General features: G+C 44.6%; 1 protein-coding gene and 1 pseudogene across 2 annotated transcripts in view; both read right to left on the bottom strand.

The window, feature by feature from the left end:
- Window positions 1-27,811, bottom strand: part of Sik3 (SIK family kinase 3) — a 211,375-nt gene that overhangs the window by 39,863 nt on the left and 143,701 nt on the right. For both annotated transcript variants that reach the window (NM_027498.3, XM_006510590.3), the window contains exons 5-6: window positions 6,336-6,460; window positions 5,777-5,900 (exon numbers count right to left, since the gene is read on the bottom strand). In NM_027498.3, coding sequence (NP_081774.3) covers window positions 5,777-5,900; window positions 6,336-6,460 — 249 coding nt within the window. The remainder of the gene's footprint in view (window positions 1-5,776; window positions 5,901-6,335; window positions 6,461-27,811) is intronic.
- Pou5f1-rs9 (POU domain, class 5, transcription factor 1, related sequence 9) lies at window positions 22,386-23,306 on the bottom strand (annotated as a pseudogene).

Raw genomic sequence — 27,811 nt, 5'->3', positions numbered from 1 at the left:
ATTTCCTGTGGAAGGGCTTTGGTGGGCCGTACCCACCCCCACCCCCGTAGACTGTATTTTTAACAAACCTGTGTATGAGTTCCCTCCTTTAATACATCTTTATGAGTTTAGACACCAGACACTACCCCATGGCCTGGGAATATAGCAGTGAACAAAACTTATCCAAAACCGCTCATCCCTGCCAGCTAATGATGACAATGATGACGACAACAACGACAATGATGACATGGGAGGTGGGAAAACAATTTAGAGCATGTGGAGCTGAGACAAGGGTTAAGACAAACACAATTATGGAAGCTGTTGGTGGCAGTGGGGAGGGCGGTGTCAATAGAGGCCTCAGAGTGCCCACCTGAGGGGACAGCAGAGTGTGCTTGCTATGTCTGAGAAAGGACAAACACTATCCTGACTAAAGCCCAGGGCCTGAGGTCAGAACAAGAGAAAACAGGACTGGGGGAGGGGGCGGGGGTGAGGTGCTACAGAAGAAGTCACAATTGTGTACATTTCTCATTTTTCTTTTTCGAGACATGGTCTTTTCTTTTTTTGGGAGGGGGGGGGGTTGAGACAGGGTTTCTCTGTGTAGCCCTGGCTGTCCTGGAACTCACTCTGTAGACCAGGCTGGCCTCGAACTCAGAAATCTGCCTGCCTCTGCCCAAGTGCTGGGATTAAAGGCATGCATCACCACCGCCGGGCTGAGACAAGGTCTTAATTCACTATGCAGACCAGGCTGGCCTTGAACAGATCTACCTGCCTCCCAGGGCTGGGGTTAAAGGCCTGCACCACCAGCAGCCTGATTTTAAGAGTCAATGAAAGCCCCTGGAACACAAGGTCGGTGCAGTTGACTCTGACACAGAAGAGTGTGTAGGAAGTGCTGCTGTACCAGACACTGCTAGATTATAAACAACTGTGGGAAGGCTGGAGGCTTTCTCTGCATATTCTTTAAGTTCAGAGTCTGGTGTGGAAGGCTTATAATGAAAGAATCAATTACAATAAGAAATAAATTAAGATTAAAAAATATATGTGTCTCAGCATTCGGGAGGCAGAGGCAGGTGGATTTCTGAGTTTGAGGCCAGCCTGGTCTACAAAGTGAGTTCCAGAACAGCCAGGGCTACACAGAGAAACCCTGTCTCGAAAAACCAATTTATTCTCATGTACATGACTTTGCATATATACCTGCATGTCAGAAGAGGGCATCAGCTCCCATCATGTGGTTGCTGGGAGTTGAACTCAGGACCTCTGGAAGAGCAGACAATGCTCTGAGCTGCTGAGCCACTCTAGCCTCCAATTACAGTATATTTTGATAAATGTCATAGTAGTAAGACAAGGTTCAGAAAGATAAAAACCCCGGAAAATATCTGAATTTGCCTTTTCTTGAATATGCACGTGTGTAGGCCAGAGAACAATCTTGACCATCACCCTCAGGATCATCGGCTTAGCACTCGATCAGGCTAGACTGCCAGCAACTCCAGCACTCAGGAGACTGGGCGAGATGGTTCTTTAGTTTAAAATCAGCCTGGGTTATAGAAAGAGACTCTGTCTCAAAACAATATATTTTGATTTTTGAAAACATATATGTGTGTGTTCTAAGTTATAGTATAAAGTATGTTTTTTTATCATGGCTGTAGTAAAAATTCTTGAATTTCAGTGCTTTAGACACATTAGCAGTAAACTTTAGGGCAATGTTAAACTGCTGAAACATTTTTAAACTATAAAATGATATCATCAGATTTGTGCGTTTGTATGCGTGTACCTGTGAGGTTTGCATGTGAGGTGTAGTTTTTATTATTCGTGTCTGCCAAGGTCACGCAGAAACATGGAGAAGACAAGGATGGAACTCAGCATCCACAGATTTGACAAAGTCTAACTTAGGCAAGAGAAGATGACAGCATGGTTACTGGAATAGCAGACTGACTGCACAGCCTTTACTAACCAGTTGGCTCTGGTGGTGATAAGAGAAGAAACAATCAAGACTTGTTTCTGCCAAGCCTCAGACGGGGACACCAGGGACACCAAATAGAGCAAAACTGTGGATAGGGAATAAAGTTCATTTTGGAAAATGCTTCAGTGAATGTGATTTCAAGATGTTAAAGGAAGACACTGAGTAACAGGTTGTAGTTCAGGGGCAGGGTGCCCACCTAACATACTCAAGGTTCTGGGTTCGAGTCTCAGTACTACAAAACAAGGAAAATAATTTTTTTAAAGATGCTAAATAGCAAATGGATGGATATTTGTGGCCCTAGACCTCAGGAGAGAATTTGGAGACAGTTAATTGGGAGCAGTCCCCAAAAGGGATCGGTGAAGCCATGGCAGTAAACGAGATGGCTCAGACAGCTCATTTGGGTAAGAGGAGATGTAAGGCTTAAGAGAGAACGAAAAATCTGGCAGAGATGACTAAGAGTATACTTAGGGGACAGAAGGAATGGATCTCAGAAGCAGTAAGAAACAATGGGGTTTAGAAGACAGTGAAAAACCCTAATAAATAAACGAGCAATTCCAGATCCTCAGGAGACTGAGGCAGGACTGTGTAAGCCCAGGAGTTCAAAGGCAGCTTGGAAAAACACTATGAGATTTTGTTGGAGAGGAATAAAAAATGAAGACCTGATGAGACACCTATACAAGGATGTTCAGGATCACAGACTTCAGAACTACACATGAAAGGAACACCACACACATGTGAAAGGGGACCACGCCCCACAGGCTAATCAGGCAAAAGCCGCAAGTCGGGCAGCAGTAAGAACTCTTATTTACAACAACACAGCCCAGCTCTAGGGAAGGCCGTTTGGCAGTCTACTACAAATCTAAACAAGCTCTTACCATATGGCCTCACAGGCATGCTCCGTGGCACTTACTCAAGTGAGCCGAAAACGTGTGTCCATACACAAATCCGCACAAGGCTATCAAAGCAATCTCAGTTACAAACTGTCAAAACTGGAGAGCAGCCATGACACTCATCAGTGGGCAAAAGGATAAACTGTAGTACATTCAGGCAAGGGAGTACTCAGTAGTAAAGGGAAATGAGCTAGCAAGACACAAGAGACATTGCATGCCTGTGCATGTTCCTAAGTGGAAGGCCAACGTAAAACGGCACTTCCAACCATATCACATCCCGGAAGTAAAAATGTATGGAGACGATGATCACCAGTGGGGAGAGAAAGATGGGAGGAATGGGGGGAGCACACAGGATCATCCCAGAGGTGGGGCTCTCTGTCTGACAGGATCATGGTGGATAAATGCCTTTATACACTTGTCAGAGCCCAGCGAATTTACAACCCTGACAGTGAACCCTCTTGTAAATGACAGGCTCTGAATGAAGGGGTGTGTGTGTGTGTGTGTGTGTGTGTGTGTGCGTGCGTGCGTGTGCATATGTGTGTGTGTATGTGTGTGGGAGGGGAAGTGAGGCAGGGGGCATATGAACATCTTCTGTCCCTTTAATTCTGCAGTGAACCTAAAACTGTCCTCATTTTTTTCCTTAGTAGGGAATGGTAAAATGCAGTCACCATGACAACAGGAAATGCAGCTACTGGCAGGACATCTGATGACCAGGGTTGGAGCCCCCCAGAGCACACTTCTCTGTCTCCATCACTGTACAGTCAAACTGGGAAGAGTCAAGGCTTCCCCCTTTCCTGTGCCTTGCACTCGGTCCTACTGTGTGCATGGATCAGCTTCCCGTGGCAGTGGCACCAAACCCCACCAGGGAGCTCCATTCCTCTAAATCCAGCACTCAGTTCTCTGTCCTCTACCTCAGCTTCCTGGGGCAGCTTCACTTGTCTTCAAGTGACTCTGGCTTTCCTCCCTAACCATTCTTCTGGCCCTTGTCACCTTCCTCATCTCTAACCATCCTGAGAGGCACAGAGAGCGAGCCTTCCTGGTAGCATTAGAGTATATTCTATGACACTCAAAGAGGCCAGTTTTGACAGTTACAACTCTCTCCTTTCCAACTGCTGACCAGAACAGTCTTTTAGACGGCTAATAGGCACCACAAACTTGACATTTCTAAAAACATCTCTCCAAAATGTTGACGATTCAGTTATCCTTGATTTAGTAGCAAATTCATCCTTTCTGTTGCTCAGGTACAAATCTCGGGGTTACCTGTAACTATTCTTTCTTACCTTAAATGCAATATCAAACATTATTTGAGACATACTGCCTTGGCTCAAATTCTAGTTTAGCCACTAATAAGCTGTTCTACATGGGGACACTGCTTACACTCTCCTGGATGTGGCACCACCTGCAAAGTGGGGTAACAACCTCATATAGCTCATAATACTGAAGGGAGCTAATGTCTGTAAAATTCCTCTGACACATCAACCAGGTAGTGTGCAGCAGCGATCCGTCCCAAATCACTCTATTCCTCAGTCTGGGAACATGCTCTCTAAGTCTCCTACCAACCAGGCTTCTTCACTGAGCTGCACTGCACAACACTCCATTACACTGAGCTGCACTGCCCAGCATTCCACAACACAACACTGCACTACACTGTGCTGTGCCTTAGAACACAGCACCACACAGCACTGCACTGTGTTGCGTGATAGTACATGCCACTGCACTACTCCACATAGCTCTGCACTGCACCACACAGCACTGCACTGCACTCTCCTTTCAACAAGCAGTGTAGCAACTACAGGGATTGTCTTTAAAAGCTGATGAAAAAAATCTTTTCAATTTTTAAAAAGTTTTCGTAATAAAAATTTAGAAAACCCCCACAGGTCTAACCATATTATTCTCTATTTTTAAGAGAGCTTCTAATTCTTCCGATTCCAGCAGAGTAAAAGCAGAGAGTCTACATGCTCAACTCCTTTCAGGCACACCCCAATTGCTCCCTCCCTGGGGCCTTCGGGCAGTAATCCTCCAGTATCCTTCGTTTCCAGTTGTCCCTGAAATGTCACGTTTTCCAACTGTTCCTCTTTGAACGATCTCCCACCCACCATTCTAAAGGTTTCTTCTTCCCCTTTCCTTAGCATTATCATCACCTGACACATGACCTTCTAAGTCATCAGTTCTGAGCTGACTCAGTTAAACGGAACCCACACTCCACCTACATATTCTAAAGGTGTGCATGCTCTCCTTAAGAGGAAAGTAGCTAGACAAAAGGTAACACTGTCTATAGTGGATCAGACATGCACAGAAATGGTGACAAAGAAATCCCAAACCAACCAACTAAACACATCCCAAACTGAAGCCAAACCCAGAGGTTCTGAGTTGTCTGCTAACTATAACATCTGGGTTTCTGGTATCCGTTTTCAGTGTTAAAATTTCCAAAAAGCTATTATCCTATTGTCTGCTTACTTAAAAAATTTTCCTAAATAGTTAGAATCTGAAGGAGAACTAGAGAACTAGGAAATGAGACCATAGGAAGACAAAGACGAAAGCCTGCTTTGTCCTGGGCATCAGTGCCAACCGCGGAGCTCTGGCACTCCAGTGGAGGCTGTGGGGAGGACAGGTGACACGCACTGATGCCACTGTAGCACCATGATGGCACCAGTGACTCACACAGCAGTTAATCTAATCTGTATGCCAGGGGCCGTGCAAAGCCTTAGCCGTCTTAGACTGAGGTACAACAGCTCAGATGAATTGATACTGAGCAGAGCCCGATCCCCAAGCCAAAGCAGGTGGCTTATTTCGCTCCTAAGGAACCTTGCCTCCTGGACGAGCTGAGGCAGCTGCAGCTTAGAGAGCAGCCAAATGGCCACTGACCCAGCATCACTGCACTTGTGAAATTACTCCACATGCCTGCCTCTCCGTGAATGCAGTCATGGCTTTATGCTGGCGGGTCCCTTACCTGTGGACATAAAGAACGGGATGCGGAACTTGCCACTCAGCACGCGGGCCCGCAGATTCTGCAGTGTGCTCCCATCAAACGGCAGGGCGCCACACACCAGCACATAGAGGACAACTCCAAGGCTCTGTAGCCCAAACAGAGAGTACGGACGGTTAATAGCATTGGAGGAAACAAAAGAGACCATTAGTGTATGTGCAGATGATGGGACCAACTTGTCCTCTTTTTAGGATATAATATGGGTCAGTGTCAAAGTCAATTGTCTTCAGAGCAGGTAACATTTCTGCTTCCAGACATGAATTTAGGGTGAGATTCCAAACATTTCTCAGACCCAGCCTCTCAAGAAAAGGTAATCTCTGTTGTTGCCACAGCCATCTTCTGCTCAGGCCCTCACAGGGGTCCTCTGCAGGTGCAAAGGGAGTAGTTGAAAGCCAAGGCTCATGTGACTTGGGTGCTGGGGGAGACTGGGGTTGCAAGTGCAGGTGAACGTGCTCTGCACTCCCACATGACAGGACAGCTGTCATCTGCAGAGGGGACAGGTGATAAGACGGGACATACTCACCCATATGTCCACTTTGGGCCCATCATATTCCTTCCCTTCGAAGAGCTCTGGGGCGGCATAGGGAGGGCTGCCACACCACGTCTTCAGCAGCTGCCCTGGAGTGAAGAGGTTGCTGAAGCCAAAGTCTAGAGAAGCAAGGGAACAACACTCATGTCAGCATCCCAGCAGGCACTGGTCTCTGGTTAGCGGAACACAGAGCTGTGTCACCAGGCTGAAAGAGCAAATCTAGGAAGTAGGCAGTGAACCATCTGAGCTCGCTGGGACTGGGTCACCTGCCTTGTTCATGTGCACCTGGAAAAGGGAGAGGAGGGACAGAGGAAAGGTGAAGGAGGGGAGACCCATGCTGGAAAACTTCTTAATTGATGGACTCTACCCCAAGGACACCCCAGCCTCCCTGGCTGGCCCTGAACTCCTGGCACTCTCCCTGCCTTTTCCATTCCCTGCAGCAATCTTAAGGCGACATACCTACCTCCCTGGAGCCCCTTTCCCTTCTCCAACTCTTTTGCCCTTCTCCTTCTGCCCTGTGCATTTCTCTAACTAGCCAGAGAATTCTCCCACGGAGGACCTGCTGGTTAAGACTATCTTTGCATGCTCTGTTACAAAAGACACTGGCTTTGGGGGCTGGAGAAATGGCTCAGAGGTTAAGAGCACTGACTGCTCTTCCAGAGGTCCTGAGTTCAATTCCCAGCAACTACATGGTGGCTCGCAACCATCCGTAATGGGATCTGATGCCCTCTTTAGGTGTGTGGGAAGACAGCTGCAGTGTACTTATCATATATATAAAATAAAGAAATAAAATCTTAAAAGAAAATACACTGGCTTTGTTCCCATGTTGTTTCCATCTGTCAACTTAAAACAAAAATCATGTGTGTGGGGGTATGGGTGTTGCAGGATATCTGATCACACTGTGAACTCTGCGATTGTGTTATTTACTGGAAAATCCTATTTCTAGTTGTGGTGTGGCTCAGTCTCATCACATACCTTTAATCTACCTGGATGGACACAGACACACCCTTAGTATACACCTTTAATCTCAAACAATGAAGGTTAAGTTTAGTTTGTGGAAGGAAGTGCCCATGTGGAAAGTGATGTCAAATTGAGTGGCAAAGTGACACAGTGATGAATCAGAGAATGATTTGACAGAACAGGATATGCCTAACTCTCAGGAGAGGGAGGGAGGGGGCGGGGGAGCCAGATTGAATCAGTCAGCTTGGAGAGTGTTTGCGCTACAGCTCAGAAAGAACTAGAAAGGGTGAGCTTATTCAGCAGCAAGTCTCAGGGGCTGAAAACACTCTAGGCCTAGATTAGGTCGTACTGAGGCTAGAAGCTTCCAGGACTAGGTTAGCAGACAGAGGCAATAGCCTCCGAAGCAACATTTACATCAGGGGATAAAAAAATACTTTTACATGTGGGTGTATGCCCAAGTTTGTATGAGTGCCCATAAAGGCCAGCGGAGGAAACTGGATTTCTTGGCATTACAGCCTCTTTGAGAGCTGTCTCACATAGGTGCAGGGATTTGAACTCTGGTCCTCACAATGAAGCAGCAAGTGTTCTGGACTGCTAAGCCATCTCTCCAGCCCCTCTTGCTTAGAATCTTACCTTTTACACCTCCTAAGCTATTCACTCAGAGCTCAATGGCTGCCATACAAAATCAGATCCTGTTATCTCTTTGCTCAAAAAAAAAAAAAGAGGCAGCTCTCTATTTTAGCATTGTCATTAAGTTCCATCACAGCCAGCCCCACCCTACCCAGCTCTCCTGAGTACCCCTGGCTAATCTTCAGTACTAGAGGGCCCACATCCTGTGTTTATATGCCTTTCTTTATATACTTCCTGTCTGTGCCAGGCCTGTTCCTGTCTCTCCCACCTTTAAAATGTCATCCGTTTTCAAGGTGCAGTCAAATATTACTTCCTGTATGAAGCTTTAACTGATTTCCAGCAGAAAATACCATATCAGTTGCTTCCTTTGGTTGTCAGAGCCTTTTGTTTATTCTCTGACATCCCAGTCTCCACTCTGCCTTACATTGTTCTTAGCTATATGATGTGTTCAAGCTTTCTACTGACTACTGAGTGGAGAGGAAAGAGGTTTATTTGTTCTCATCTTTTCACAGAATCTTTGATATACGATAGAAAGGTTCACAAAAATGAGCCAGTTAAATTACTGTGTCAGTCGCTCCTGAACACTGACTGGTGCCTTCTCACACTGCTGCGTCAATGGCCACCTACCAGAACCTCTATCTCCAACCTCTCTCACCCAAGCTGCTGAAGCTAGTAGCTTACTGATCACCAGGGGTTTAGTTCAGGGTCTGATACAGCCAAAACAGTGCCATTTGTCAACAGAAATAAACACCCTGTTGTGAAGTCTCTTAGATCACTGTGGTGGTTTGAGTAAAAACTGCCTGCATAGGCCCATAGGGAGTGATGCAATTAGGAGGTGTGGCCTCGTTGGCATGGGTGTGGTTTTGCTGGAGAAAGTGCATTACTAGGGGGTGAGACTTTGAGGTCTCAGAAGTCAAAGTCACTGTAACTTCCTGCTGCCTGTGGATCAAGATGTAAAACTCTCAGCTCTTTCTCCAGCAGCATGTCTGCCTCTGCTCTGCCATGCTTCCTGCCCTAAGGCTAATGGACTAAACCTCTGAAGCCAGCCAACAAGATGTTTTCCTTCATAAGAGGTGCTGTGGTCATGGTGTCTTCACAGAAATAGAGTACTGACTAAGACAATCCCCCTCCCCCTTTCTCTGTACTCCCCTGTGACTCTTTATCTTGTGTGTGTAATTCTTTCAGCTTTAAAAACACTCTACCTCTCTTAGAGAAGTCTATTCTTTCTCCGTAGTTTCTGTAGAACTACTTATTAGAGTTGCTGAAGGAGACCTGTCCAATGACAACACACACAGCTGACACGCCATCATGCATGGATGGAGGGAATCTCACAAGGCCCCACCTCTAGATGAAGAGCTGCATGTAATTAAAGCTACCAAGAGAGGGAGAGTCAGTCTTCTCTTCGACAGAGGTGAGGCCCCAAGGGTTATCCAATCCCAAGTGGTCAGAAGTAACTCTCTCTCTCTCTCTCTCTCTCTCTCTCTCTCTCTCTCACACACACACACACACACACACACACACACCGGTACAAAGAGGAGATAAGTTGAGAAGGAGTGGGGGGACATGAAAGGGGCCGAAGAGATGGGAGGGTGGGAGAGTAGCATTCATGTTTAAAAAAGGCTACTATTCTTTCCTGGCTTTCATGATACTTAGCATTTCTTCGAGCACAGTGAGTGTGTAAGAAATAGTGCTTATGGACCGGCATGGTAACTCATGCCTTTAATCCCAGCATTCTGGAGGCAGAGGAAGATTGGTTATCTGTGGATTTGAGGTCAGCTTGGTCTCCATTATGGGTTCCAGGCCATCCAGGACTTCACAGTCAGATCATGTCTCAAAAACAAACAGCAGATGCTGCTTCTGAAGGAGAACACATTGGAAGCCATGCCCATGGATCAGCTGGAAGCCATACCAATTGATGGCTTGCTGGAGAGTCTCCCTATGGCCACACAGGCAGCCTAAGCTGAAGGAAATCTTGTAGTTCAGGCTGGTCTCTAACTCAGAATCCTCTTGCCTTGACTTTCTGAGTGCTAGGACTAGAAGAATATACCACCAATCTTTTCAATGTCCAATTACACCTCACAGTCTGCACACAGTGAGCAAAATTGTCCAAACTCTTCATAAGCAAGTAGGATAGGTTGTTAAAAATCCTAACAGACCCTAGACTTGATGGCACAAGCCTGTAACCCCGGCTAGGTGAGGCTAAGTCAGGAGGACTCGAAGTTTGAGGTCAGCCCAGGCAGCTCAGTGCGGAGGGCTCGCTGGCATCACTAACAAGAATCTGCAGTGGGACACTTGTGGTGGTGCTGTGAAAGATGATTTAAACGCAGTTTAAGTTTCCAAGCCTAGCAGGGGCAGGCCCAGCATCCTTCCTGACAATGCATCACTGTAAAGCGAGGTTTCCTTAGCACTGTGTGGCCATCTTCCCTGCCAGTGGCTCTTTACCTCACATCCCTCTCCATCACTGCCATGTATATGGTAAGCTAGGAGTACGGCTAGTTCAATGTGCATTTAACTTTAGCATGAGTTGGTTTTGAACATTTAAATTATCCATGCAGGAGAAACCTCAAATTATTAACACACGGGAACATTGGAACTCATTTTGAAAACTCAGCTCCCTCTAACAAATACTTGAGGGGCTGGAAAAAAAATGAGTTGGAGGAAATATGTGCTCTGGTTTCTCTTAGCTGCTTACCGTTGTGGGCAGCTTCTGCACACTTCAAGCAGAGGGCTATTTTTCAGAACTGTTGGCAGTTTAGTGAAGTAGCAGGGGGACCCTGGGATGTGTGGTTGAAGCAGGGGCGGGAAGACGTGGGTGAGCAGCCTTTACTGTTTATAGGACAGACAACTGAAATAAACTAAATATCAACCAACACAGGAGGAAAAACTCTAACAAAAATAAAGCAAAGACTAAAACAAGGATGGATTCTCACTGGCTTGGGTCAGAAATATCAACAAGATTTACAACAACAGCAACAACAACAAGGCACAGAGCCAGGGTTTGATCAGTTACTTTGTACCTAAAAAGTTATGATTTCTCTTCCAAAGGCACATGGGCTCAGGAGCTGCTGTTTCTGCTACTCACACTGCCTACTGCTGCATACTCCCAGCACCTCATACAGGACTCTAAATGAATGCCTCCATCTCTTCACACACTCATTCAACATCAGTGTCTGGAGGACTTGCAGGGGATACTGCAGTATGACAATCCCTACAGAAGGGACACCATCTCAGGGATGACTCAAAAAGGAAGCAGGGGGCTAGAGAGATGACTCAGCATGAAGCCTGCTTCCTGTGCAAGCCTGAGTTCAAATCTGAAGCACTCACTAAAAGGCTGAGTGTAGCCAACCGGCATTTGCTGAGGAGGGGGAAATCTAAGGTTTGCTGGTTGCCAGGTCGGCTGCAGGGTCAGTGAGAAACCCTGTCTGAAGAGAATGGGTGTGTGTGTGTGTGTGTGTGTGTGTGTGTGTGTCTGGAGAGATGGCTCAGAGGTTAAGAGCCCTCTTCTGGTGTGTCTACGACAGCTACATAAAATAAATAAATCTTAATAATATACATATAAATAAATAAATCTTGAGAGAGAGAGAGAGAAAGAGAAAGAGTATGGAGAGGGAGCCAGGCAGTAGTGGCACATCGAGTTAGTTCCAGGACAGCCAGGGCTATACAGAGAAACCCTTTCTTGAAAAACCAATCAAACAAAAGAATGGAGAGGGATAGAGCAGGACATCTGATGGCCTCCTAGTGCAGGTGCAAATGTGCACATGTAGATATCATACATACACCACACACCCATACACACAAAACCTAAAACAAACCCAAGATCACACTTAGGTGATCTGGGAAGGTAAAGAGAGAAAAGTGGACTGGAAACTGAATGGGGGTGGAGGGGAACATGATCAAGCACAGAGCACTCAGAACTTGCTTGCTAAGTGAATACAAGAGACTATGAAGGGACTGCCCTGGGTGTTGCGTGGGGCTTGTGGCACTACCCAGAATGCACAGCTGCATCAGGTGAAATGAGCTCAGCTCTAAATGCTGGGTGCTATGGGCCTCTGCTTCCCTCCCCTCCCTGCCCGGCTTTGAGAAGTTCTATAAGACAAGATGAGACCATCCTGTGCTTCTTGATACATGCTCAGCAGAGATCCACTCTTTATAATACACTTTATAATTTCATCTAATTAAGGGGCATCGACAGTGGCTTTTGGTACGTTCAGAATTGGGTAACCAGGGTGGATTTAGAGTACTTTACCACAGAAAGAAGCCCTCCCTGTACTAAGCACCATCCCAGCACCAGGCGTCCATCCACTCCCCACTGTCTGTCACTATGGACTTGGCATCCTTCTTTCAGCATGTCTAGCTTAAGGGTCAAGTCAAATGGACAGCGAGAAGAAAAAAGAAAACTCAGGATAGAGTTTTTAAAAAATTAGATAACTAAAAGTGGATGAGATTTTGGCAGAACTTTTAAAAACATTTTTCCGACTATACTTTTTAAGTCATGCATGATATCCCTGGAGTTAGCAGAAGCATAGCCCAGCCACTTCTGCAAAAGTACATGTTCTGTGCTAGAAAAGGTCCCTGCGTCCCCAGAACCAGTACCACCTGGAAAACCTGGAGTGCCAGGACGTGTCGCTCTGCGGCTGGGCTCACTAGACAGTGACCTTAGCTTATCTCTGCTATTATGGCTGAAAGGCATATGTGGCCCAGGATGGAGAATGCCATAGACTAAACTCTGGTGCAATGTCACCACAGTGAAACCATACAAGTCACATACAAACGGAAGCAGAGGAAAGACTCGGATCAAATGGGATCTGATGAGCTCACAAGGGCAAGTAAATACTTGGAGTTACAGGGCATCCTAAAAGCCCGAGAAAGCGGGAGGTGTGCAGCGCTGAAGCCAACGTCATGAAGGGGGCTTTGGATATGGAAGAGCAATTTGGATATTCATGCAGTAATTCAGGGTGGATCAAAGATTCTTCCTACCTGTACTTGTACATTGCTTTGCATGCAACATGGCACACGGTGATTTTACAGAGCATCCTGGATCGGATACTTGAGGTGACATAAAGGGAAAAGCATAATTGTAGATATGCTGACTGTATACAGAAAACAAGCCCCGGGAAGAAATGATTTCAGAATGACCAGTATCTTAGAGGGAAGGTTATATCTGCAATGTTTAGAAATCTTTCATTTACACTTCCAAGGGTAAGCATACATGAACCTACAATTCACTATGCTCTTTCAAATATACAGATGTTAAAATATTACTTTTGGGGTGGGAGATTGAGACCAGGTTGGAGAATTTTCAATTCTTCTGCCTCGGGCTCCCAAATGTTGAGATTACAGGTGAGCACTGGATGTCCAGCTTAAAGCATCGCCTTGAATAATAGATGGAGACAGCCAGCAGTCCCTTTTCAGAGGATAGGAAAAGATTTATGGCCTACAGACTCAACCAGAGGTGATAAATGTCATAAAGATTTTTACCTAAGAAATCAAAGTCGTGGGCTGCAGAGATGGCTCAGTGGTTAAGAACACTGACTGCTCTTCCAGAGGTACTGAGTTCAATTCCTAGCAACCACTTGGTGGCTCACAACCATCTGTAATGGGATCTGATGCCCTCTTCTAGTGTGTGTCTGAAGACGGCTGCAGTATACTCATATAAAAATAAATAGATAGATAATAAATCTTTAAAAACAAACAAACAAAAGAAATCAAAGTCATAACAGAAAGAGACCACTAAGGGCTAGAGAGATGGCTCATTCAGGAAATGCTTGCGATGCAAGCAAGGGGACCTGAGTTTAAGATTCCCCAAAGCTAAATGTAATGACAAATGTTTCTAAATCCGGTGCTGGGGAGAAGGAGGCGGGTGTGGAAGTGTGCTGGCCAGGCATCCCCGATTAATCAGGGGGTAACAGGCTCCAGTAAGAGACCCTGTGTTCATAGGTAGCTAGAAGGATAACACTTAAACAATTCCCAGTGAAATCCGTTGGCTTACATATACACACAGATACATGCCCACTTGTACACACATGAACATACACACGTGTGGTGGCACACACAAAGGAAATTGGTTACACTGGATACAGCAGTTACACCCAACACAGCAGAAGCCATATGGGTGGAGCCTATGGTCATTTATTTCTCCACTCCTAAGCAACTCAACTTAATTTGTTAAGTGTCTTTTCCAACCCCCAACACCCCGGTTAGTTAGCATTTGTCTGCAGGCTCAAAAGGCAATTTACATCCTTTTCTCTTAATACAAAGCAGAGGCCTAATTTGAACCCTATGTTCATCGCCTAGGATGGTTTAAATACCAGAGGCCAAGATTGATTTTGAGCCTTGAAACTCTTTGTTCTAGGCGAGATGAGGCGCCTGAGGCTATATAAGGTAGTGATACTGTATCCTAAAATAAGCGTATCATTAGCTGGGTATGTGAAACATGGTGGGAAAAGAGAGGAGGGCTGGTGGCACTAATTTAAAAATCGGGACAATTCCAAGAGCAAATTTTCTTGTTCAGTCCACCACTTCAGAGCAATAACAAGGACATCTTTCCTGGTTGACCAAGGAACAATCCAAAGCAGATGTGAGCAGACGGGGCAGAGCCTTCAGCTAGTGTCAGTGTTCTCGGTGCTCCCAAAGCAATGCAGCTGACAGCCAAGCCTTCTGGAGAGCTAGACTTCCCTTCCTGCGTGCGTGTGTGTGTGTGTGTGTGTGTGTGTGTGTGTGTGTGTGCACGCACACACATGTATATATACACACTCAGAGGGAAAGATTTAAGAGGTCTACCAGACTCAACAAGATATATATATATGGAGAGTATAGCTTGGGAGGACAATAAATTGGAAATATATCCGTATTTCCAAGTGTCCATCTGCACCAGGAAGCACTGAGACAAGATCCCTCATTCTGTCAAAGCTGTAATCTTCTGAGGACAACTTACAACCAGAGACAAACACCCCAACGCACAGTTAACTCTGGTCCTTGTCTGAGATCTCCATGGACTTACAGAGAAAGGGGGCTTGTTAGAGATGACTCAAAAATAATAAAGACCAAAATGAGTGGAAAAAGTTATATAAATAAGAATCGGGTTGTTACCCAGGCTGCTAATATGACATACAGCAAAGAAAGAGAACTAGTTCTTTAAGTCGCCTACAAGACTATTCACTAAGCATTGGTTGCTATTATTACTTCTTTAATGAATAAAACAACAGAAGGCAGTGTGGATCGTAGGATCACACACAGCACTGATGAGGTGATTTTGAAATCTTCCAGGAATCAATGAGTTCACGGTGAAGAAAAGTTAGGGGAATCCTTAGTGTTTAGCATTTGCATCAACCCCTGGCTGAACTTACTGACTAGAAGCTAACAAAGAAGTAATGAGAGACTCACGGCCTGAAACACACATTCAGGGAAAATCCCTTCATGGGGAAATGGCATTTATGATGAAGAACTTATGGGGTTTTCCCAACATGCACTAGCAGGTGGGATCACCAAATTGGCCAATCTCAACACTACTGCAGATACTACTACCCAACTCTTCTTCTTTTTTTTTGTTTGTTTTGTTTTCGAGACAGGATTTCTCTGTGTAGCCCTGGCTGTCCTGGAACTCACTCTGTAGACCAGGCTGGCCTTGAACTCAGAAATCGGCCTGCCTCTGCCTCTCAAGTGCTGGGATTAAAGGCATGTGCCACCACTGCCTGGCAACCCCACTCTTACCATAAGAAAGCAAAATTGAAAAGCCCTACCAGAAGTCTCCTTGTTTAAATGAGTCCATTTTAAAAGGTGCTGTCATCAGACAGTTTCTATAAGACATGTAGACAATACCCACCGAAACTGTTAGGAATAGTAACATGCATGCCATCATCAGAATTCTAAGTCACAACAAATTAGAGCCACAAAGGTCCACTCAGTGTGTTCCCAATACTTGCAGGTGAGCATATTACTCAGAAGTTTTAGTACACCTTTTATAGAGCACAATGAATAAAGACCTCTTTCATTTTTAAACAGAACCTAATGATACCAAATGGAAACCCAGTATTTTTTTTTAAAGATTTATTTATTTATTATATTTAAGTACACTGTAGCTGTCTTCAGACACACCAGAAGAGGGCGTCAGATCTTGTTACGGATGGTTGTGAGCCACCATGTGGTTGCTGGGACTTGAACACTGGACCTTTGGAAGAGCAATCGGGTACTCTTACCCACTGAGCCATCTCACCAGCCCAAAACCCAGTATTTAAATACAGTATTTTTCAAATTAAAAATCAAGGGCCAGGTATGATGGCACATGCCTTTAATCTTAGCATTCAGGATACAGAAGCAGGTGGCTCTCTGTATATTGGAGGACAGCCACTGCTACTCAGTGAGATCCTGTCTCAAAATCACCACCACCAACACCACCACCACAACAGCAACCACAGCCAGCCAACCAATCAACCAACCAACCAACCAACCAACCAACCAACCAACCAACCAAACAAACAAACAAACACTATGAAGCCAGGGAGAAGGCTCTCAGTGGGTGATGGAGCAAGTTTGGTAACTTGAGTTTGGTCCCTAGAAACCATGTGAAGGTGGAAGGAAAAAACCGACTCAACAGAGTTGTCCTCTGACCTCTACAGGTGCCCGTTGGCATGCACAGTGACACACATTCATCGTGGACACACACAATGATAAATATAATTCAGACATGACCCAATACGGAAGGTGGGAGTGGCATTTAGAGAGCTCAAAGGTATAGCCTCGGAGTTATAAGCAAGTGAAAAAAATGCCTTCTTAGGTCAAAGCTAAGAGATTAACATAATTCACCTGACCAGAGACATTACAGCTGTAACCCTGAGAGATGTATGTGGTAATAGAAAAGTACTTCTAATGTCTGATGCTCCACCAAAGTGCTCTCAGAACAATAGGGACAAGACAGACATGTCCTCAATGACCTGGAGATTAGTCTGTGGATGAGAAAAACACTGAGAAGAGAATGATGATCACTGTTTAAGCATGAAGGTGCAACTGGTATGTAAGAAATGAAGGTGACTTGCTTCCCTTTGCCCAGTTTCTCCCCCTTTCCCCTCTCCCCCCCCCTTCCTTCCTTCTTCCCTTCCTTCCTCTTCCTTCCTTCCTTTCTTCCTTCGACAGGCTTCTCTGTATAGGCCATCCTGTTCCTGTTGGCCTAGAACTCACTCTGTAGACCAGGCTAGGCTGGCCACAAACCCAGAGATTTGTCTGCCTCTCTGCCTCCCGAGTGCTGGCTTATATAACAATTCTATCAAGATTTCCAAGAAATCTTAGCTAGAGACAGTGGTGTACACTTACAATCTTAGCATGTAGAGGCACAGCCAGGAGGACTGCTACAAGTTCAAGGCCCCTGCACCATCTACACAGCAAGTTCAAGGCCAGTCTGGACTACAGTACAGAATAAGACCCTATTCTCATAAAGAAGAAAAAAGGAAGGAAGGAAGGAAGGAAGGAAGGAAGGAGGGAGGGAGGGAGGGAGGGAGGGAGGGAGGGAGGGAGGGAGGGAGGAAGGAAGGAAGGAAGGAAGGAAGGAAGGAAGGAAGGAAGGAAGGAAGAAAACTTCAGATCAAAACAAGAGTTCAGAGAATTTCAAATGTGACCAAGAAAGCTAAGGTTCTACTTAGATTAGAAGGCAAGGAAAACTGCCTTATGTCTCACAATGTAGGAAGCCAGTCTTCTTCAACTCTTCGACTCACAAATTCTCTTTTGTTCTTTTCCTTTTCCAACATTTAAAAGCATTTAGTTAGTTAGTTGGGGTTGGGGGGGCATGACTTGGTATGCCCAAGGACAACTTGTGGGAGTCACTCTCTCCCTCCCTCCCTCATGCAAGCTCCAACTCACACTGTAGTACCCCAGAGCTTACCATGGGTACCAGCTACCAGGCTGGCCTTGAGCTTGAAGCAATCTTATTCCTCTGCCTGCCAAATGCTTCAATTTCAGATGTGGGCTACCATACCCAGGTACAAACTCCTTTTAAAACAGTATTGTCTTAAAACGTCCCAAGAAAGACATTAAAAAACAAACAATAATAACACCCCCCCCCCCCAGTTCTGTTGTTTTTGCTTGATTTACGATCAAATGGTTTAGGCCTGTAGTACATGGAAATCAGTCTCAATTCTCCTACCCATTCTTCAACAAAGAAACAAACAGTCTAGTTAAGGGGCTTGGTAAGGTGGCACATATGTAATTCCAGAAACCCAAGCAGGGGAATCTTGAGTGTGAGGCTAGCCTCTATTTGATAAAAGAAAAACAAAAGTCCTTCATAAATTTCAAGCAGAGTCATGATACCATTAACAGCACCCACACTAACTTATTTATGAAAAGGATTCATTTCAGTTGGATATAAAAGCTGCATAAACACGGAAATTAATTAATTACAATAGGTAAATGCTTTTAATGACTCGGCATTTTGAGTGGACATACTAGAACCTAAACCACCAAGTCAGTTTATCTGAATTATTTTTGTGTTTTGTTTTTGCAAATGATAAAATGCATTAGCAAGCATGGGGCCATGATTTATAATAAACAAACAAAATAAATAATATTATACTATACCAAGAATGCACTACAGTATGTATACATTTATAGATATATGGCTACTAGTATATAATGTCTGAATTGATTATGTCTGTCTACATCATGTGTGTATGTTCATCTGTCTATACTCAAGTGTTTTTTAAAAGTCTGGCTTTAAAAAAATAATAAGTAAATAAATAAATTAATTAAAAACAATAATAAGTCTGGCTTTTGAGCCTTACCAGCATGTCTTGATGCTGTGATAAAAAGTGTAACTAAGCCGGGCGTGGTGGCGCACGCCTTTAATCCCAGCACAGGCAGAGGCAGGTGGATTTCTGAGTTTGAGGCCAGCCTGGTCTACAAAGTGAGTTCCAGGACAGCCGGGGCTATACAGAGAAACCCTGTCTCGAAAAACCAAAAAAAAAAAAAAAAAAAAAAAAAAAGTAACTAATGAATCTCATGAGGTGAATCTTGAAGCACTGCATAATTAATCCTTTATTCTCATTCATTTGAACATCAATATTAGTGTTCCCTATTCCTTATATAGTCCAGGGGTTCATAACATATAAATTTAACAAAATACAAGGAAAATCTACCTCCTGGTGAGATTACCATGGCAATCACTACCACAAGCGAGCAACGAAACGTGCTGAGTGAGGAGCCTGTCCATCAGCCCCTGCCCGAAGGTGCACACACTTAAACCACTCAGAGGCTCTCAGAGGAGGGTGGGAAGACCTACAGAACTACTCCATTAATTAGCTCCTAAGAAAAGGCAAGGGAAAATCGATACCATTTTGGGAGAGAGGGTAGTTGAAACAGGGTCTCATTTATCCCAGGGTGGTCTTGAACTAGCTGCACAGCAAATGATGTCAGCCTATGCCTGACCACTTCTTCCTTTCTCCCCATCTTCCCTTCTTTAGAGTGTATTATACGCAGCACCCTACCTCTGAGCTATATCCACTGTCTTTTATTATCTTTTTTTGAGACATCATGAAGCAAAGGATTAAGTGTTTCTGGTCATTTCAGGGTATGGCATTGCTCTCGACTCACCCCAGCCCGTTGTCCTTTCCCTCTGCTGTGTGGGGACCACAGTGGAAAAATATGACAAGCAGCTCTGTCTGCACTGGAAGAGGCCTTACACAGTCATTCTTGACACCTCACAACACACAACTACACTGACAAGAAACAATGTTCCAATGTTAACTCTATACTCTTTCCATAAAAACATATATATTCATATAAATACATACAGATATATACATACATATATATCTCTCAAATAATTTTGAATAAAAGAATATTGATATTCACTTACATTGTGCTATTCTTAGGAACAAGATTTAAGAGAAATGATTTTAATTAAAAAATTTATTTATGTATGTGTATGTATCTCTGTGCTTGAGGACTGTGGTGCCCTCAGGGGCCAGAGGAGTGTTTCAGATTCTCTGCAGATGGAGCTGTAAACAACTGTAAGTCACTCAATGCAAGTGTGACAACCAAGCACGGGGCATTTGCAAGAGCAGTGCACGCACATCTTTAACTTCTAGGCCATCTCTCTGATCCTCGAAAAGATCATTTTTCAGAGTGTTTTCCTACTATTTGTATTATTTATTAAAATTAATTTATGCCTCATGTGGGCATACATGTAGGTACATGCAGCTATGTACTTGTGGGAAGCCAAAAGAGTGGCTCCCCAAAGCCAGAGCTACAAGTGTGAGCCAACTTTGTTACATGGCTGCTGGGACCCCGACTCCAGTCCTCACGGTTGCATGGCAGGCACTCTTAACCACTGAACCATCTCCAGTTTCCAATTTTTCACATTTTACTTTCCAACCACTTAGCATGTACCAGAATCACTTAGCACCGTCTACATGAGTGTCACATGCCATTCCAGGGACACAGCAAAAGTTAGGGTCAATTATGACCTGAATTTAGGAGGTCACAACGGTCTTCTCTGGCTCTCAACTTCCTGGCCTATCAGCCTGAAAGGTGTGATGGGTAACCCAAATAAAGTGTTGGGTCAGGGATAAGGAAGGACTCTCTGGGGACAGCCGGGCAGTCCCAAAATCACAGCACAGAGCAGCCGTTCTCAGCAACCAGGGATTCCACCCTCTGAACTCTCTTCTGGATTGCAAAAGGTCAGTGCACTGACTCACAAAGTGTTTGGATTTTTAATAAACACCACTCTTTCAATCTCACTGCGCCGAGGCCCGAACTTTCCACTGTCTCTTAAACCCATGCACTCTGGAAACCCTCCCCGAAGGGCCAGCTTTTCTGTAGTTACCCTGAAGGTCCTTGCTGTCTCCTGACTGCCAACGAAAACACTAACACGGGAGTGGAAACTGTCTTGTGGAGCCCATTCTGGGAGTGGACATTTAAAGGGGAAAGTTTCCAACTTCCTTTGGTTAAAGAAAATAAGTTTCCACAATTTTCAAAACATTCTCATAATGTCTGAAACTTGAAAGCTCTTTTCTTTAGGGAGTAAGTCAGCTATGTTTAGCTTTTTTTTTTAGACATTCTTTTTTTTTAAACATAGACATCTCACTACTTAATCTTTGGGAACAAGATTTAAATGGCTTTCAAACTGCAGTGTATTGACCATTAAACAAGAACATACCATTTACTGTTGATGGCTAAACATAATTTTTATTGCTGACAATTATTTGATGAGAAGTTCCTTCTCCATGGCTCAGACACCCTATTGCTACCATGTCCTGGAAATCATTGGCTTTTCCTGGTTTTTTGCCCTTGCCACCTCCCCGTGTCTGTGACTTCCGCGTTTTTAACTGGTCCTTTTATCTTCTTGCCCTTCTTTCTCCCCAAATCTTTTTCTATCTGTAGTGAAGGTTCCTTATTATGTCTTAATAGTCAAGCAATTTCACAGTTTAGTGACAAAAAAAAAAAAACCTCCCATTTCTTACACATGGTTTCCATATCATTTAAAAAGAATATTGCATCTACCCACATGCATCCACATGTGCTGTGGCACATGTGTAGAGCTCAGAACTTGGGAGTCAGTTCTTTCCTTCTTCCTAGTTTCCGAGACAGTCTTGATTCTGTTACGCTGTGAACTCCAGGCCAGTTGACCGAATAGCTTTCCAGTGATTCTCGTGTTTCTGCCTCCCATCTCACCATAGAAGTCAAATGTATGACTGGTCCCATAGCTTGTCTGCAAATGTGCCATGACACTCTATTACACTTGGGCCTCAGCTTCCTAGCAGAACCAAAATAAAATCCCACATCCTGGCATGTGCAACCGGCCCTGGCCATTCCTGTCACCGTCACTCCGTTCTCTCTCCCTTCTTAGCCCTGGCCATGCTGACCTTCTCCTTTTGACTCGCCTCTTCTCTCTCTGGCCTTGCATTATCTTCCTTCGGCTTAGAAGGCTTTGTCTACTCTGCTTAAATCAGCCTATCACATCACACAGATTGCATCTTTCAAGGTCCTTATTAAGAGTTGTGTGTCTCTCCTCATCAGAATGATATTGAAAGGGACAGTTTCTTCTGCTGCTGCATCCCCAGGACCTCAACCAGTGACTACACAGTAGGCAGTTTATCCATATTTGCTGACAGAGCCTCTGCAAGTCTCTCCTCTACAATGTCCCTCAAGCCTTACCTCAAATGTTCTATCTTGAGTAAGGCATTTATGTCTATGTGAGCACTAGCATGAAGTCTGAATCAGGAAAGCTATTGAGGGTTTTTTTTTCTTTAGTGTCCCAGGCTTCTTTATTTAATTGATAAGTGACAGCTTAATCAACATGAGCACTCAACTTCATCTTCATCCATCACCTTGTGCTCCTATCCTCCTCAGCAAATGAAGAACTTCATCCCGAAGCCCTGGTGGCACAGCCTCCAAGTTCTCTTGGTCTAGCTCTTTCCCTCTCTCTGTTCCCTACATCCACTGGCAGGGAGAGTGCCCCAGTTTAAAACGCATGGGACAGCCTAGAGCAGTGACAGAAATCTCTAGAGGGGAAGACTTCATCCTCAGGAAAAGGAGCCTAAGAGTAGAGTATGGTGAAATGAGGGCCCCTACAGCCTGAGGCACCAAAATGGGGGCCTTGTGGCAGAGGAAAGAACACAGACCGCCCCAGGGAAAGAAGACCTGTACCTCAGACCCCTCTCTTGGGAACAGTCAATGCTTGATTATTTGCCTGCCGAACCACGTTCCCCTGCTCCCCCACATGCACTTCTCCATGCTTCTACTTCTTTTCTGTGCCTGCACTGCACTAGGGTCTCTGCTGTGCAAATCTCCCAAAGGGTTGTCTTTTCCATCCACTTCTCCAGCAATGGCCTGGGGTCAAATGTTCCTGATGCTGAGCTGAAGGACCTCATTTAGCTGAATACCTTCCCAAAGAGAATGCCCAGGGTGAGCCCTACATTGGTCTGAGGGTACCTCACGGTGCTCCTCTTCTGCTTGAGGGGCCTGGCAAGTTGTTCTAGTTCTTTCTGCAGGACTTTGACGTCCTGGGACTCCTTGGGACTGGATTCCACCTTCTCCAACTTCACAGCTCTGAGGTGGACAGTACAGGACCCAGGGAAGAGATCCTCTCAGGTGCTCCCCATTCTAGCTCCTGCATGGCACTCAGGCTTCAATCTCCAGGCCAACTTAGGGTATTGGTCCCAGGCCAACTTGGGGTTCACAATATGTTATCCTTCCACAGGACTCAATGGAAAGATCCCCAACACCTCCAAACTTGGTCCAACCTCTGGTCCAGTTCCAGGCCCACTTGGAGGGCCTAAGGCGCTCAGCTATGTCTCAGGGCATGCCCAGCCTGGCTCTAGCCCTCCTAACTTCATCAGTCCCACCTGGTAGGGATGAGAAGGTAAAGTCTAAAGCCAGGTGTCTGACCATGGGGAAGCATGGGTACCTCAGGCAGAGGCCTGATTACTGAGATTCTTGTACACGTACAAAGTGGGGTGAGGCAGCAGACAGCGTGTACTTACAGATCCTGTGCATTCCCAGTAAGCTGGAATTTTACACACTACAGTGTGTTCTTCGGTCTATGGAAGTATATGGTGATTACACTGCTTCACTAATGGGTTGGAACGTATCTCTTGTTACATGATCTATATAATTCAGTAGCTGAAGAGATTAAACACTATCAGCCAGGGATCATCCTCTGCCATGTGCTGTGGACTGAAAGTTAGGCTGCGCTTCCTTCCTCTATCTGCTTTATTACAGAATCGCACACATCTGAAACATGGAAACTGAAGGGTTAAAAGCGAATAATCCCCTCCTTTCCCCAGCCTCAGGTACATGATGAGGTTTGCATGGATGCGGGTCATAAATCCATTTTGGACGTTAAAACCGCTGGAAGATGAAAGGGTTCTCATGTTTTTGGAACACACTGTATTTACATATACAAAGGCATTAAACGATACATGGGAAAGGCCCTGTGTGGCACGACTCTGGTATTCTCTAACTGCCAGCACTCTGAATGTTTGCGGCCCCAGAGAACCTCGGATCCCTGTGGGCAGGAGTCACGTTTCCCTTTCCCGCTCTGTTGCTGCTGAGCCACCTGAACAAGAAGCCTTTAAAGACAATGGACAAGACCCCAGCTGACCCGGCAGATCCTCAGCTCCAGATGTTGCTTTTGCCTGCAAATACTGGAGCCTCACTCACAACAAACACTCACTGAAGAGAGTCTACGGAAGACAGCTTTGTTACTGCCATTAGCATGAATTTCTAAATTCCACAACCAGGAAGAAAAACCCAACTATATAGTGAATTTTTCTTCTCTCTAGAAACAGATAAAGAAAAATGAAAAGACATAAAAAACCATGAAGTGTAGAATTACAGCTGACTCTTCTGATAGCTATCCACATGCCTACCCTCACACCAAGGGACCATATTCTTCACCAGGGCTAGCACTAGACTAGCAGGGACACATAGACAGCTTATGTAGTAAGCTATCTGTAGTATCAACTACTAAACACATATTGATAGGAAGTCCCTCAAAAAGCAAATATAATACAAATGAAACCAGAACTTACTCATCTTCCACAGTGGACACAGTTTATTTGAGATAGGATCCTACTCTGTAGTCTTGGCTGGCCTCAAATTCATTATGTGGCTAAGGGTAGCCTTGAATTCCCAGCAGTTATCCTGCCTCTGCATTCAAGTGTTAACAGTTACCCACAGGAACAGCTTGGGTGTGCTGGATCCCAGTAGGCAGAGGCAGGCAGGACTGGTCTACATATAGTTCCAGGCCAGCCAGAACCATACAGTGAGACCCTGCCCCCAATTTCTTTCTTTTATAACTATTTATTTATTGGGGAGGGCAACACATGTATAGTGTGTGCATGGAGATCAGAGGACAGCTAACTTGTCAGCATCAGTTTCCTCCTCCCAGTACATGGGTGCTGGGAATGGAACACAGGTCATCGAACTTGGCAGCAAATACCTTTAGTAGCTGAGCTACCAGAATGCTTTTAAAACAAAAACCACTTGTATAAATAACTGGCATAAAAATGTTAACTGCTTACATTTCATAATTAAAATCTGTATTAGTCCAAAATAAGTTGTTCCTTAACACACATAATTTAAAGATGAGGGACTAAAGACTGAGGATTTGGGGTTTTTTTTTTTTTTGTATTGAACTCAGGACCTGAAAGTAGGTAAGCATTCTGCCTAGCACTTTCATTTCTTGAGATAGGGTCTCCAAACGTTGTCCAGGCTGGCCTCAAACTTAAAATTCTGCTACTTTAGCCTCACTAGTGGCTAAGATAGGCGTTCCAGGACTGATAACATCTCTGGCTTGGTTTATTAACACTCTTTTCCCCTCCCCACCCCCAGAATGGCAGAGATGGTGGTGTATGACCACATTATAACCTAGCGAGAGACTGAAGTAGGAGGCTCTTGAGTTGGAAGCCAGCCTGAGCTATATAAGATGATTCTTACACACACACACACACACACACACACACAACCAAAAAGCTCATTTTCTCTCTTGTAAATATATGTCTTTCATATACAGTAGCTTCTTCCTAAGGCTTCGAATATGGTATCCAAAATGACCACTGACAGGAACAGGGCTCTAATAGTTGCTTTACACTCTTAGAAATAAAATTGATTTCATTACTTATCACCCAGTCCACTCTGAAGTTACTCGGGTTCTACTTGGACTTCAGTAAAGGCATTTCTCCTAGTGATCCATTAGGTTCAAGGAAGATAGGGCAAGTGTAAATGAGAATCCCATCTAATACTTGTGCAAACACCCCAAGCTCGAGCAATGACTGAGAAACCACATAATGGGGGCATGGAAAAAAAAAGAGCGCATGAGCAGTCACCCAAAGATAAACATTTAGCACTGTAGGCAACCATGAACTACAGTCCCAATTTAGTCTTTGTTTTGCTCTGAAAACAAATACTAATGTAAACACTTAAACTGAACTTTAAAACTGTGCCAAAGCCTATGTGTTAGAACACAGAGGGCACAGGGCTGGCTGCCAGCGTCCCAGCAGCTTCACTCACACTCCAGTGGGTACATTCTTACTGCAACTGCTTGGATTTGTTTTAATGACTTACCAAAAAAATTTTTTAAAAGATTTATTTATGTTTTTATTTATATGAATACATTGCAGCTGTCTTCAGACACACCATAAGAAGGCATCAGATCCCATTGCAGATGGTTGTGAGCCACCATGTTGTTGCTGGGAATTAAACTCGGGACCTCTGGAAGAACAGTCAGTGCTCTTAACCACTGAACCATCTCTCCAGTCCCCACCTCCAGTTTTTTTTTTTAAATCACCTTCTGCATGGTGGCGCACGCCTTTAATCCCAGTGCTCGGGAGGCAGAGGCAGGTGGATTTCTGAGTTCGAGGCCAGCCTGGTCTACAAAGTGAATTCCAGGACAGCCAGGGCTATAGAGAAACCCTCTCTCGAAAAACTAAAAAAAAAAAAAAAAAAAAAAAAAAAAAATCCCCTTCCACTAATTTTTCAGTAATTTTAGTCTCAATTATCAATGACCTTTGCTTTTATTTTTGGTTTCTCCAGAAAAAACTAATTGACACAGGAATTTTCCTTAACTTAATCAGAATGGCCCTGACGTAAAAATCATGAACCAAGCATAAAACAACACAACACAATACAAAACCAAAAAAAAAAAAAAAAAACCACTTTAAACTTAGGTCACATATGCAGAATACAATTATAAAATATAAAGAAGGGCTTTCTTTCAACTACTTAATAATCCGATGGCATGGGAAGGGCTCTGGGGATGGCATGGGAATGGCTTGTGTCCTCCAACACACCCATGTGGCAAGCATCCTATCCTCGTGAATGTCAAAGGAGCTCTCTATGGAAGTGACCAAGTCAATATCAGGAAACTGTGGAGGTAGTCTTGGATTATCTAGGAGGACCTGATGTAATGACAGGGCTCCTTTTAGTACCAGGAATCAGGAGAACAGTCACCACAATGGAACCATGAAGTTTGGGAAGTGCTGTGAAGACGGGGCCTGCGCCAAGAAAGGCAGGTTCGCTCTACAAGGTAAAAAAGGCAAGAATCTGGGCTTTCCCCCTAGGTCCTCCAGGAACCACAGCTGCTAACCGGATGTTTTTTATTCTACTGACCTCCAGAGCTGACTTAGAACACCACCGTGCTTGCAGCCTTGGAGTTTGTGCTAATTTGTTTCACCAACAGTAAGGAGCTAAGAGGCCTGTTGCAATGCACTTTTTTTTTTTATAAGACAGGGTCTTGCAATGCATCCAGGCTGCCTTCAAATCCCATGTCACATGTCTGAGTTCTGAGAGCTTCAGTATATGCTGTTTACAGTTCATTTCATTGAAGCTACAAAAAAAAAAGGTAATTACAAAAGAAGGTTTGACATTGCCAGGTCTTTCCACATTACCTAATTCTATGGGAATAGCCACAACTGACATGAAGACAAAGGAAAACCATGGTTTCCTGCACAGTAATGTCCTTTGACAGGCGAAGGCAGGACGAGTCACAGTGCCTGGCTTAGTCTCCAGCCATAAAGAAAGCCTTTGACTCTTGCCTGCTGTGTCATGCCAAGGCCCAACACAGTGGAAGACTATGTGAGCTTCAGAACACAAGCACAGCCGTCAGTCTGAGACCGGGATGGAAACACACTATTCCTAGGACTTAAAAGGATAGGTCTGCCTCTAAGAGACAGAAGCACCACAGCTGGCAGGGCCTTGCTCAGGTGCTTTGACCTGGAACAAGATATAAATCTGAACTCTCAACTCCTGCCCTGCTTACAGGGAAATCTGAGGACAGCTTATGAGTCCTTGGCTGTGCAAGGCGGTTACATTCAAACAATACTTCAGTTTCAGCACAAACTACTTTATTTTCCTCTGGACATACAATGTATTAATAGAAACTGTCAAAGAACAAA

The sequence above is a fragment of the Mus musculus genome, chromosome 9, assembly GCF_000001635.26.
Source record: "Mus musculus strain C57BL/6J chromosome 9, GRCm38.p6 C57BL/6J".
In the NCBI taxonomy this organism is placed as follows: Eukaryota; Metazoa; Chordata; class Mammalia; order Rodentia; family Muridae; genus Mus; species Mus musculus.
This window is presented reverse-complemented; position numbering and strand designations above follow the sequence as displayed.